This window comes from Mastomys coucha, unplaced genomic scaffold (genome assembly GCF_008632895.1).
Source record: "Mastomys coucha isolate ucsf_1 unplaced genomic scaffold, UCSF_Mcou_1 pScaffold21, whole genome shotgun sequence".
Lineage (NCBI taxonomy): Eukaryota > Metazoa > Chordata > Mammalia > Rodentia > Muridae > Mastomys > Mastomys coucha.
In genome coordinates, this window is record NW_022196904.1 from 2,095,082 (window position 1) to 2,105,397 (window position 10,316).

The 10,316-nt window shown below is 56.0% G+C and overlaps 2 protein-coding genes across 10 annotated transcripts; both read left to right on the plus strand.

The window, feature by feature from the left end:
• Znf628 (zinc finger protein 628) lies at positions 1–6,940 on the plus strand. 5 transcript variants are annotated; one of them, XM_031385185.1, is made up of 5 exons: positions 1–193; positions 2,355–2,461; positions 2,784–2,925; positions 3,448–3,481; positions 3,677–6,940. In XM_031385185.1, exons 3-5 carry the CDS (start codon positions 2,818–2,820, stop codon positions 6,808–6,810), a joined length of 3,276 nt encoding a protein of 1,091 aa, XP_031241045.1. In that variant the 5' UTR covers positions 1–193; positions 2,355–2,461; positions 2,784–2,817; the 3' UTR covers positions 6,811–6,940. The 5 variants fall into 5 exon arrangements, with proteins under 5 accessions (XP_031241045.1, XP_031241048.1, XP_031241046.1 ...); XM_031385188.1 differs by lacking the exons at positions 2,784–2,925; positions 3,448–3,481 and having other exon boundaries at positions 2,355–2,478; XM_031385186.1 differs by lacking the exons at positions 2,784–2,925; positions 3,448–3,481.
• An 87-nt stretch (positions 6,941–7,027) lies between these two features.
• Positions 7,028–9,775, plus strand: Nat14 (N-acetyltransferase 14 (putative)). Of its 5 annotated transcripts, none has more exons than XM_031385192.1 (3): positions 7,028–7,577; positions 8,120–8,238; positions 8,799–9,763. In XM_031385192.1, exons 2-3 carry the CDS (start codon positions 8,167–8,169, stop codon positions 9,345–9,347), a joined length of 621 nt encoding a protein of 206 aa, XP_031241052.1. In that variant the 5' UTR covers positions 7,028–7,577; positions 8,120–8,166; the 3' UTR covers positions 9,348–9,763. The 5 variants fall into 5 exon arrangements, with proteins under 5 accessions (XP_031241052.1, XP_031241053.1, XP_031241054.1 ...); XM_031385193.1 differs by lacking the exon at positions 7,028–7,577 and adding an exon at positions 7,704–7,997 and having other exon boundaries at positions 8,799–9,775; XM_031385194.1 differs by lacking the exon at positions 7,028–7,577 and adding an exon at positions 7,704–7,997 and having other exon boundaries at positions 8,123–8,238; positions 8,799–9,775.
• The last annotated feature ends 541 nt before the right edge of the window (positions 9,776–10,316 follow it).

Below are 10,316 nucleotides of genomic sequence, written 5' to 3' on the forward strand. Positions count from 1 at the left end.
CGGGGTTTGTGTGCGCGAGAGGCCGCCGATAAAGGTTGAGTGCCTCGCGCCGGGGGCCGTGGGGAGGGAGCGCGCCCCCGCCCCCTCCCGGGCCCCGGGTCCCGCAGCGCTGTGTCGGGCCCCGCTTCCCGTCAGCCCCCGCGGGAAGGCCCTGGGGTTCTCCTTGATCCCCCCTCCCCGACCGGGGCCACAGGTGAGAGACCGGAGGGCGCTGTGGGGGAAGGGCCGGAGGGCGGAGTCGTTTGGAAAACGGCGAGCGGGAAACCGGAAAGGGTACCTTAAAGGGAAGGTCGCTATTTCGCCTCCGATATTTATCTGTTAGGCCGGCTCCGCCCTCTTAAAGGGTAAGGGCAGTGTGTTTAGCTGCATTTTTGCAAAGCTTCCTGCCCTTTTCCCCCTCCCCTTTCTCCTAAAAGGGGGATTATTTCCTTAAAAGCGAGTGATAGTTTCCCAAACACTTATGAACGAAAAGCTTTATAATTCTGCTGGTCCCTAGAATATCTGAACAAAGAGACCCCCCCCCCGATAAAATCTCACGTAGCTTAGGATGCTGTCAGACTCCCTGTATACCTGAGAATGACCTTGAATTTATGATCCTCCTGCCTTTATCTACGTACTGGGATTACAGGCCTGCCTGTACCACCACACCCAGTTCTATGGTGTACTGTGAATAGAACCCAGAGCTTCGTGCATGCCAGTCATTAACTCTTAACAACTGAGCTACATCCCAAACCCCAAGAGCTTCCTCATAAAGCCCAGCCTTTTAAAGGGTCCCTGTTCTGTTGGGCCTCTTGTGTTAAAAGATATGGCCTCAGAGGCACGGGCAGTTTCTGAAGCTCATTTGTCACCTACACTACAAAATGAACACCAGCCCTTTAAAAAACAAGTCCTTTATAGCCTATTGCCCTTTGAAAAGAAGTGCTTTGTAACCTGTCAAAAGGGGATGCCTGTCTCTGTTCACTCAAACTGTATTTACTGAGCATGCACCTGCTGATATTTTGGTAGGTGCTGGGGTGCATCAGTGAGTGAGGCAGAGGTTCCTTCCCTGTTTGGATGATGTGAACATTGACAGAATAAAACAAGCAGCAAGAGAGCTATATGATGATGGGCCAGTCCTGGCGTACTGTCACTGCAGTACTGACTTCAGGATTTACTAGGGAAGGGTCAAGCTGGCAGGCACTGTTTGTGTCACCAATGGCATCCGTCCCGTTAAGTTCAGGAATCCTGCCAAACACCCAACAATGTATTAGACAGCCCCTTTGACAAAGAATGATCCATCTCCAAATCTCTGCTGGTGAGGTTGAGAAATCCTGGCTAGGGTGGTGCTGGATGCAAGCCTTTGAGCCCAGCGCTCAGGAGACAGATGCAGACAGCTGAGTTCGAGGCCAGCCTGGTCTAGGTAGTGAGTTCCAGGATAGCCAGGGCTATGCAGAGAAACTGTGCCTCAAAAAGACAGAGAAATCCTTGCCCCGTAGTACTTAGGTGATGAGCTCTGTGAAGACGGGAGCAAGTGAGGTATGGGGCGAGAGCAGGGAGTGCTGAAGGGCAGCCCGAGGAAGTATCTCTGGGTGAATTCTTTGAAGACTTGGAGGTGACAGTGTGAGTTGTGGATGGTGGAGGGAAAGGGTACTAAGGCACAAGGTAGGGTAGCTTCCCCTGCCTAGTTGAATGGCTAGAGGGACAGGAGGCCAGCAGGAGGGGAGAAGACCACTAGCTTTGAGCAGTCAGCAGGCTCTTGTAAGGGAGTTTGTCTTCTGTTCCCATATAGGTGTGACCACTCTCCAGGTTTGCCTCAAATCCATCATCCTCCTGTCTTAGCCTCTTCTCTCACCACACCTGGCTTATGCAGTGCTGGGGTTCAAACCTAGGGCTTTGTGTGTGTTGGATAGGCACTCCATCAGCTGAGCTACATCTCCTGCCCAATCTTTAAGTTTTGTAATAGGAGAACATAGAGAGGGAAAGACCTGGAGTTAGATTGTCGTTAAGTGTGAGGTATCTTGTGTACCAGGCCTTTGTGTGGAGCAAAGGAGAGGCTTGGGTAGAGCTACTCTTTTAGAGGTTTTGTTTGTTTGTTTGTTTGTTTGTTTGTTTTGTTTTTTCAAGACAGGGTTTGTCTGTGTAGCCCTGGCTGTCCTGGAACTCACTCTGTAGACCAGGCTGGCCTTGAACTCAGAAATCCGCCTGCCTCTGCCTCCCAAGTGCTGGGATTAAAGGCGTGCGCCACCACCACCCAGCTCAGAGTTTTGTTTTTTTTTTATAGATTGTGGAATCGTAGGAGAGGGTAAGGGCTTTCAGAGAGGGGGGCAGATAGAAAGACAGCAGTTCCTGACTGAGCTCTAATTCTTTACCTCCAGGTTTAGAAGGATCCAGCCCAAAGGCTAAGGTGGTCACAGAAAGGAGAGTCAGCCATCTGCAGCTAGGAGAGATGCTTAAAGGAGAGACTCAGCAGCAAGGAGCTGGGGTACGTGGGGACTGCAGGTACCTGAAGTGGTTCCAGAGGGAAGGGCAGGCTAATCCTCCTGACCTATAAAGGGCTGGGAGAAGTGAAACAAGGGTTCTTGTTTCTTTATGTTTGCTGCTGGGAGTGGACCAGGAGAGAAGCAAACTGCTAGAGTATGCCATGGGAGGTCAGAGGCCACAGCATAGAGCATTTTGGGGTGGGGACCCCTGCAGCTTTTCAGCCTGCAGTTTTCAGTTGCTGCTCTTTTGGACTGGATCTTTGTAGGGATTCACCCTTGCACTGTAGGATGCTGAGAAGCACCTCTGTCCCTGTCCCTTGACAGACAAGCAACAGCCTGTGTCTCCAGACATCACAAGATGTCTCCTGAGTGGAAAGGCAGTTGGCTCATTTGGGAACCACTGGTTCCTGGATTGGAGGATGAGGACATTATTTGGATTGCTTTTCATTTTCCAGTCATCAGCAAGGTCAGCAGCTAAGGACAGGGAAGTGAGAGGATTTCAGTGGGAGAAGAAACATGCCAAGGGTTATCACTGAGGGAGCATGGGGGTCAGAGAAAGTGCCATGTGAGCCGACAGGTGTGGGGTATGTTCTGAGTGGGCATAAATGTATGCACAGGCAGGATGTGCCCTGGAGAGTGTGTACAAGGCTGGTAACACTGGTAGAGATGGCACAAGAGGAGATTGCAGATCCTGTGGGAACAGGGTGTCATCACTAGGGATGTGGGGGACCTGAGAGGGAATGCGGCGGGTAGTGGGTGGTGGAGTGGGATGCCTGAGCTCTGATCTACTCAGTGGCTTTCCTTAGAATGAAATTGTTTAGGGGGAAGTAGACGGACGAGTGTTGAGGTAGGAGGTAACTCTTCAAAGCAGGCAAGAAGCAAAGCCAGAGGCTTCTTCCAAGGGACTGATGACAGAAGGAGCCAGTGTCACCCTGAAGGCAGGACACTGTCTAGAGACCACCCCCTTTTGAACCTGTTTGCTTCCTAGAGGCGCTACTTTGCTGAGAAGTTTCACATCCCAGGTACCCCATTACTCCTCCCTTGAGTCTATGATAATGTGTGTTAAACCTAGGTTGTTGCAACCCCCCCTGAGGAGGAGCCCCTACAGTGTGGACAACATAGGGAGGCTGCCCCCTGTTCCTTGAAGAGCCACTGTGCCACTGTGAGTGGTGACAAGGCCCAGTACTTGCTCATTCTAATCAGAATCCTTTCACCAGGTGTGATGGCCGGCTCCCACGTGGACATGGCGCCAGCTTCCACCACGGAGGGAACTGGGGAAAAGCCAGGTCCCACTGCCCCGGCACCCACCCCTGCTGCTCAGTATGAGTGTGGGGAATGCGGCAAGTCCTTCAGGTGGTCATCTCGGCTCCTGCACCATCAGCGTACTCACACAGGTGAACGGCCCTATAAATGTCCGGACTGCCCCAAAGCCTTCAAGGGTTCCTCAGCCCTCCTCTACCACCAGCGGGGCCATACAGGCGAGCGGCCCTATCAGTGCCCTGACTGCCCCAAAGCCTTCAAGCGCTCCTCCTTGCTGCAGATCCACCGCAGTGTGCACACAGGCCTTCGGGCCTTCACCTGTGGCCAGTGTGGTTTGGCCTTCAAGTGGTCGTCCCATTACCAGTACCACTTGAGACAGCATACGGGTGAACGACCCTACCCGTGCCCTGACTGCCCCAAGGCCTTCAAGAACTCCTCCAGCTTGCGGCGCCATCGGCATGTGCACACCGGGGAACGCCCTTATACCTGTGGCATTTGTGGGAAGAGCTTTACTCAGAGTACCAATCTGCGCCAGCACCAGCGGGTGCACACGGGCGAGCGTCCCTTTCGTTGCCCGATCTGTCCCAAGACCTTCACACACTCCTCCAACCTGCTGCTGCACCACCGCACCCACAGCCCTGTCCCCGGCCCCACTCCTGCCCCCTCCTCGGCCCCCGCCCCCGCCCCCACAGGGGAGACCAGCAGAGCTGACCCCAAGGTTCTGGTCTCTGATGCCTACTTGCAACCCCGTAGCCCGCCTGAGCCTCCAGCCCCGCCACCCCAGCCCCCACCTGTGGTGCCCGAGCTCTTTTTGGCTGCTGCTGAGACAACAGTGGAGCTAGTGTACCGCTGCGATGGCTGCGAGCAGGGCTTCAGCAGTGAGGAGCTCCTCTTGGAGCACCAGCCATGCCCGGGTCCCACTATGGCCACCCAGCCCCAGGATGTGCCTGCGGAGCTGCCCCAGGCTGACTCCGCTCTGCCACAGCCCCCACCTGCCACTACAGGCCCTCCTAACTTTGCTTGCCTTCCTTGTGGGAAGTCCTTCCGGACAGTGGCTGGCCTGTCCCGTCACCAGCACAGCCATGGTGCGGCCAGTGGACAGGCCTTTCGCTGTGGCAGCTGTGATGGTGCCTTCCCACAACTGGCTAGCCTGTTGGCTCACCAGCAGTGTCACGTGGAGGAGGCGGCAGCGGGACGCCCACCTCCCCAGGCTGAGGTTGCAGAGGTCACCTGTCCCCAGGAACCTGTAGCCCCAGCCACTCCTGCCCCGCCTCCTCCTCCTCCACCTGCCCCGGTTTCTGCTGAGCGGCCCTACAAGTGTGCAGAGTGCGGGAAGGCCTTCAAGGGTTCTTCCGGGCTGCGCTACCACCTGCGGGACCACACAGGTGAGCGGCCCTACCAGTGTGGGGAGTGCGGCAAAGCCTTCAAGCGCTCCTCCCTTCTGGCCATCCACCAGCGTGTGCACACGGGCCTGCGAGCCTTCACCTGTGGCCAGTGCGGCCTCACTTTCAAGTGGTCGTCCCACTACCAGTACCATCTGCGACTTCACTCGGGTGAGCGGCCCTATGCCTGCACTGAGTGTGGCAAAGCCTTCCGTAACACTTCGTGCTTGCGGCGCCACCGGCACGTGCACACTGGGGAGCGGCCCCACTCGTGTAGTGTGTGTGGCAAGAGCTTCGCACAGACCTCCAACTTGCGGCAGCACCAACGTGTGCACACAGGCGAGCGACCCTTCCGTTGCCCGCTCTGCCCCAAGACCTTCACACACTCCTCCAACCTGTTGCTGCACCAGCGCACTCATTCTGCCGAACGCCCTTTTACCTGCCCCATTTGTGGCCGAGGCTTTGTCATGGCCGCCTACCTGCAGAGGCATCTGAGGACGCACACCCCTGCCACCACAACTTCGGGCACCACCGGCCCTGCTGTAGCATCGCAGCCCCCTGCCCCATTGGCTGCAGCTCCAACTCCATTGGCTGCTCAAGATGTTCATGTACTCCCCAACCTACAGGCTACACTTTCACTCGAAGTAGCTGGGGGTACAGCCCAGGCTACGCCCCCAGGCCCAGTTGCCCCCAGTTCTCAGACATTTCTACTGGTACAGACTGCCCAGGGCCTCCAGCTGATTCCTAGTAGTGTCCAACCCCCTACCCCTCCACCACCACCTCCACCTCCTAAACTCATTCTGCTGCCTCCTGCCAGTGCTGGAGGTACGGGCAATGGTGCTGCAAGGCCAGGCCCTCGGGCTGTTGGGAAAACTGGACAGGGGACAGGGGTAGTGTGGTTTCCAGGCCCAGGTGGTCTGGGGATGCAAGGAGTAGGCAATGCAGGGGCTAACGGGGGAGGGCAGAGCCTCATTGTTCTGCAGAATGTAGGGAGCGGGGAGACAGGACCACAGGAAGTGAGTGGGGTTCAGCTTCAGCCAGCACAGGAAGTGGCCACGGTCCAACTACAGCCTGCACAGGAAGTGACTACAGTCCAGCTACAACCAGCACAGGAAGTGACTACAGTCCAGCTTCAGCCCCTGACAGGCCAAGTCTCCAATTCTAGTGGAGGAGCTGTGGCTACAGAGGCTCCAAACCTACTGGTGGTTCAGAGTGGGGCAGCTGAAGAGTTGTTGACAGGCCCTGGACCTGGGGAAGTGGGAGACAGTGAGGCCAGTGCTGGTATGGTCCAGGATGTCCTGTTTGAGACATTGCAGACAGATGAGGGGCTGCAGAGTGTGCTGGTGCTGAGTGGAGCGGATGGCGAGCAGACTAGGCTCTGTGTGCAGGAGGTGGAAACACTTTCCCCTGGACTGACAGAGCCGGCGGCCACTGGCCCATCAGGACAGAAACTCCTCATCATTCGTAGCGCCCCAGCTACTGATCTTCTAGAAAATAGCAGCGTTGCAGGAGGTACCACATTACAACTCCTGGCCCCACCAACACCTGCCCCGGTCTCTGCCCCTGTGGGGGTGCCCGTAGCTCCCCCGTCCCAGATGGTACAAGTGGTCCCCGCAGTGGCTGGACCAGGGGTCATGGCCCCCCAGAACTTGCCCTCCATCCAGATTGTGCAGACTCTGCCTGCAGTCCAATTGGTACACACGTTTTGAAGAGACCCACTAGTACCTCTGTCACAGACCCCCCTCCTCCTGCAATTAACTGTTCTCCTCAGCTGGGCTGGGGTTGGCCCCAGAGTCAGGGGGGCTGCTGGCTGGACTTGCTAATAAAGACCCAGAATCTCTTCTTGGTTTTGTTTTCATGGGGGAGGAGATAGTTATGGGCATGGCTCCTGCTTCAGACCTGGAAGTCTTCATTCTTGCTTCCTGGCTCTGAGATGACTTGCTTTGTACCTGGAGGGCTAAATGCTTCTCCGGGGTGGGGTCCAGCAACCCCCCTTTAAACTGTTAAGGCTTTTTATGTTGGGGGGGGGACTAGGGAACACTTGCGGAGGTCAGAGACACAGTGGAAAGCAGCCATGTGGGTTTCCGTTTGGCAAGCTCTCTAACTCCAAGCTATTTCTCTGGTCCTTTCCCATCCTTTGTATGTATTCGTGTGTAGCTGTATTATAGCAGGGAGGGTCAGGGATCAAATTCTGGATTTTCCACTTCTTTCCTATAAACCGTCCTTACCTTTACCTCACCTTAAAGGTAGGTAGAGGGATATTATTAATCCAAACGATACCCCAGGTGCCACCGGGTTGAGAATAAGGTCCCTGCCGATGGGGGATGCTCAATGCTGCCCCCATCCCTTCCCTCAAAGACCCAGGCGCCAATGAGATTAGGTTCACAAGCAACGCCTCCTCTTCCTGATGCTCAGGTCGCTTAGCAACGAAGAACCAGCAAGAAAGGAGCTGTGCTAATCTTCCCAGGCAGGCCGGGTAAGAAACCCTCTCTGTCCCCCACTCCCATCCCCCCTTCTCCATGGTTCTCCCACTGGCCTCCAACAGGTCACAGCTCTTTCCTCGTCCTCGCAGTTCCCTCCATTACTCCCAACCCCTGCCCCATAGTGGGGGAAGCTTGGTAACAGTTGCTAAGGTGCCGGTCTCGCCTCCAGCCGGGAGTGTGAACGTCACTTCCGGAGTGATCCCCCCTCCTGCCTCTTCCCCCCTCCTTACTGTCAAGGGATTCGAGCAACTCCGTGGAGGTGCCTTGCAGGGCCCTGTTTCTGCTATGTGGGGTGGGACCACTTCAGGAGACGGGCTGCTGGAGTTTGGAGAGGGGATGAATTTACAGGCAGATCTCTGAATGCCTTCCCCGGAGTGGGGGACGATTCGGGGAGATTTTAAGAGCCCCACAGGGTATGGAGGCACCTGGCCTGCCACTGTGACAGTACTCTTTGGTGATGGTGACCTGAGAAATGCTGCAGCCCATCCCTCCTAGGACTCAGGTGCCCACCTAACACCAACCTACTTGTTTTTAGCAGGTGTACAACGCCAGCTCCCTCCTGGGGCCGGCCTGGGGGCTACCATGGCTCCCAATCACCTGTCAGTGCGGGAAATGAAGGAAGATGAGAAGCCCCTGGTGCTGGAGATGCTGAAGGTGAGAGGCCGGCAGGGGCACCAGTGAGCATGCGCAGCTCCTCAGGGACAAAGTGGGTTCCACCAGCCCCGCCCACCTATCTGAGCTCCGGGGGTTCTCGAAGGGGGGTTATCTTCACCTCAGCTGTTTTTAATTGGTCTCTTTTCTCTAGTGCCTTCTCCCTACTTACACTTCAGCTGCCATTTTTTAAAAAGCAATTGGAAGGGTGTAGGGGCTGGATGTTCAGGTCTTCTGATCTTCATTCAGCCCCACTTATCAGTCCCAAAATGAGGGGTGCTCAGACACACCCCCCGACCCTCCAGCGAAGAGCCCATGTCTTCACTTTGCCTATCTTGTTCAGTCTTCTTTGGTCCTTTACCCTAGCATGCCATCCAGACTCATTGGCTTCAAGTCCTAATTCAATTCACTTCATTCAGGCAAACCGCATTCATTCACTCAGCCCTTAACACCCAATGGGCCAGACTGGGACCACCCCATCATCTGGCTTCTCTTCTCACTTGGGAATCCTTTCTCGGGAGTTCCAATGTGATGAATGGCTGAGCCTCTACCCCAACCCACAGGCTGGTGTAAAAGACACGGAAAACCGTGTGGCCCTCCATGCTCTGACACGTCCTCCAGCCCTTCTCCTCCTGGCTGCAGCCAGCAGCGGACTGCGCTTCATCCTGGCCTCCTTCGCCCTGGCCCTCCTGCTGCCCGTGTTTCTGGCTGTAGCTGCTGTGAAGCTGGGTTTGCGAGCCCGATGGGGCTCTCTGCCTCCACCAGGAGGCCTGGGAGGGCCCTGGGTGGCTGTCCGTGGTTCCGGTGATGTGTGTGGAGTCCTGGCTCTGGCTCCTGGTGCCACCTTGGAGGATGGAGCCCGAGTCACCCGCCTCTCTGTCTCTCGATGGCACCGTCGGAGGGGCGTGGGCAGGAGGCTGCTGGCCTTTGCCGAGGCTCGAGCCCGAGCATGGGCTGGGAGTATGGGGGAGCCTCGGGCCCGACTCGTGGTCCCAGTGGCTGTGGCCGCCTGGGGGGTGGCAGGGTTATTAGATGCCTGTGGCTACCAGGCTGAGGGAGGCTGGGGCTGCATGGGCTACATGCTGGTTAGGGAGTTCAGCAAAGACTTGTGATTAGAGACCATGCCCACTGAGTAGATGGGCAGCGAAACAGCATCTAAAGAACATGTACTGTGTGCCAGGCACTTTACATCCCCTCCCTCAGTGTCTACCTATTCTGCTGGGCTGATAGTGAGGCACCGAGGTTGATGGACTTACATGCCCACAGTGGACCTGCCAGATGCACTCCCCCCACCCCCCAATCTGTATGCACTGAAAAACTTCTGGTTCTGGGTCTACAAAGCCCCCCGCTGCCTGTGTTTGAGGTCTGGAAGGGAGATTTGGGGAGAGAGAGACTCTTAAGAGTTAGAGGCTGTGACAGGGAACTCCCAAAGGGGACAGATCTTCTGGGAGTGGGTGGGGCTGGGAGCGCAGTGTCTCCAAGCCCATCTGGTTTTTACACTGTTTGTTAATAAACCCTGGAACTTCTGTGCCTGGCTCCTCTCTGATACAGTTTCCAGCTGCTCTCTCCAGACTCCCTCCTTCTGTCTGGCTCCTCCTCTCCAAAGTTGACATTAATTGCTAGGGAAGTTGGGGGGGGGGGGGCTGCACTGTGCTGGGAAAAGAAGAAGCAGTGAGCTCACAGCGGCAGCCCAGTCTCTGCCAGGCCTCTGAGTCATGCTCCCCATTACCAAAGTTTTCCCCCTCACAGCTGGCGGGGTGTGTGTGTGCGTGTGTGTGTGCGTGTGTGTGTGTGTGTGTCCCCTCCAGACCAAAGCCTTGACCCCTCAGTCTCTCTACCTTCCACACCTTTGTTCTGGGAACTGCTAAGTTCAGACACTCCTTCCTCGAGTAAGCACTGGAAACTTCCCATCCAGATTTACCACAGTGGGTGATAAATAGACAGAGGGGTTTTTCAGTTTCTTTTTTTGATCTAGGAAGTCCTTCCTAGTATCTGGCTTCAGGCCCTCATGCTACTGCAGGATTCCCCAAAATCTGTCCACTCCCAGCTGCAATTACTTGCCTGGCTGGACAATAAGAGGA

What these genes read in the sequence shown, in the direction of transcription:
- Znf628 (XM_031385185.1), top strand. Translation starts at nt 2,818, where the DNA reads ATGTCTCCTGAGTGGAAAGGCAGTTGGCTCATTTGGGAACCACTGGTT. An exon ending in ATTTTCCAGTCATCAGCAAG is followed by an intron (nt 2,926 to 3,447) that starts GTCAGCAGCTAA and finishes TTTGCTTCCTAG; the next exon opens with AGGCGCTACTTTGCTGAGAA. An exon ending in TGAGAAGTTTCACATCCCAG is followed by an intron (nt 3,482 to 3,676) that starts GTACCCCATTAC and finishes TCCTTTCACCAG; the next exon opens with GTGTGATGGCCGGCTCCCAC.
- Nat14 (XM_031385192.1), top strand. Translation starts at nt 8,167, where the DNA reads ATGGCTCCCAATCACCTGTCAGTGCGGGAAATGAAGGAAGATGAGAAG. An exon ending in TGGTGCTGGAGATGCTGAAG is followed by an intron (nt 8,239 to 8,798) that starts GTGAGAGGCCGG and finishes CCCAACCCACAG; the next exon opens with GCTGGTGTAAAAGACACGGA.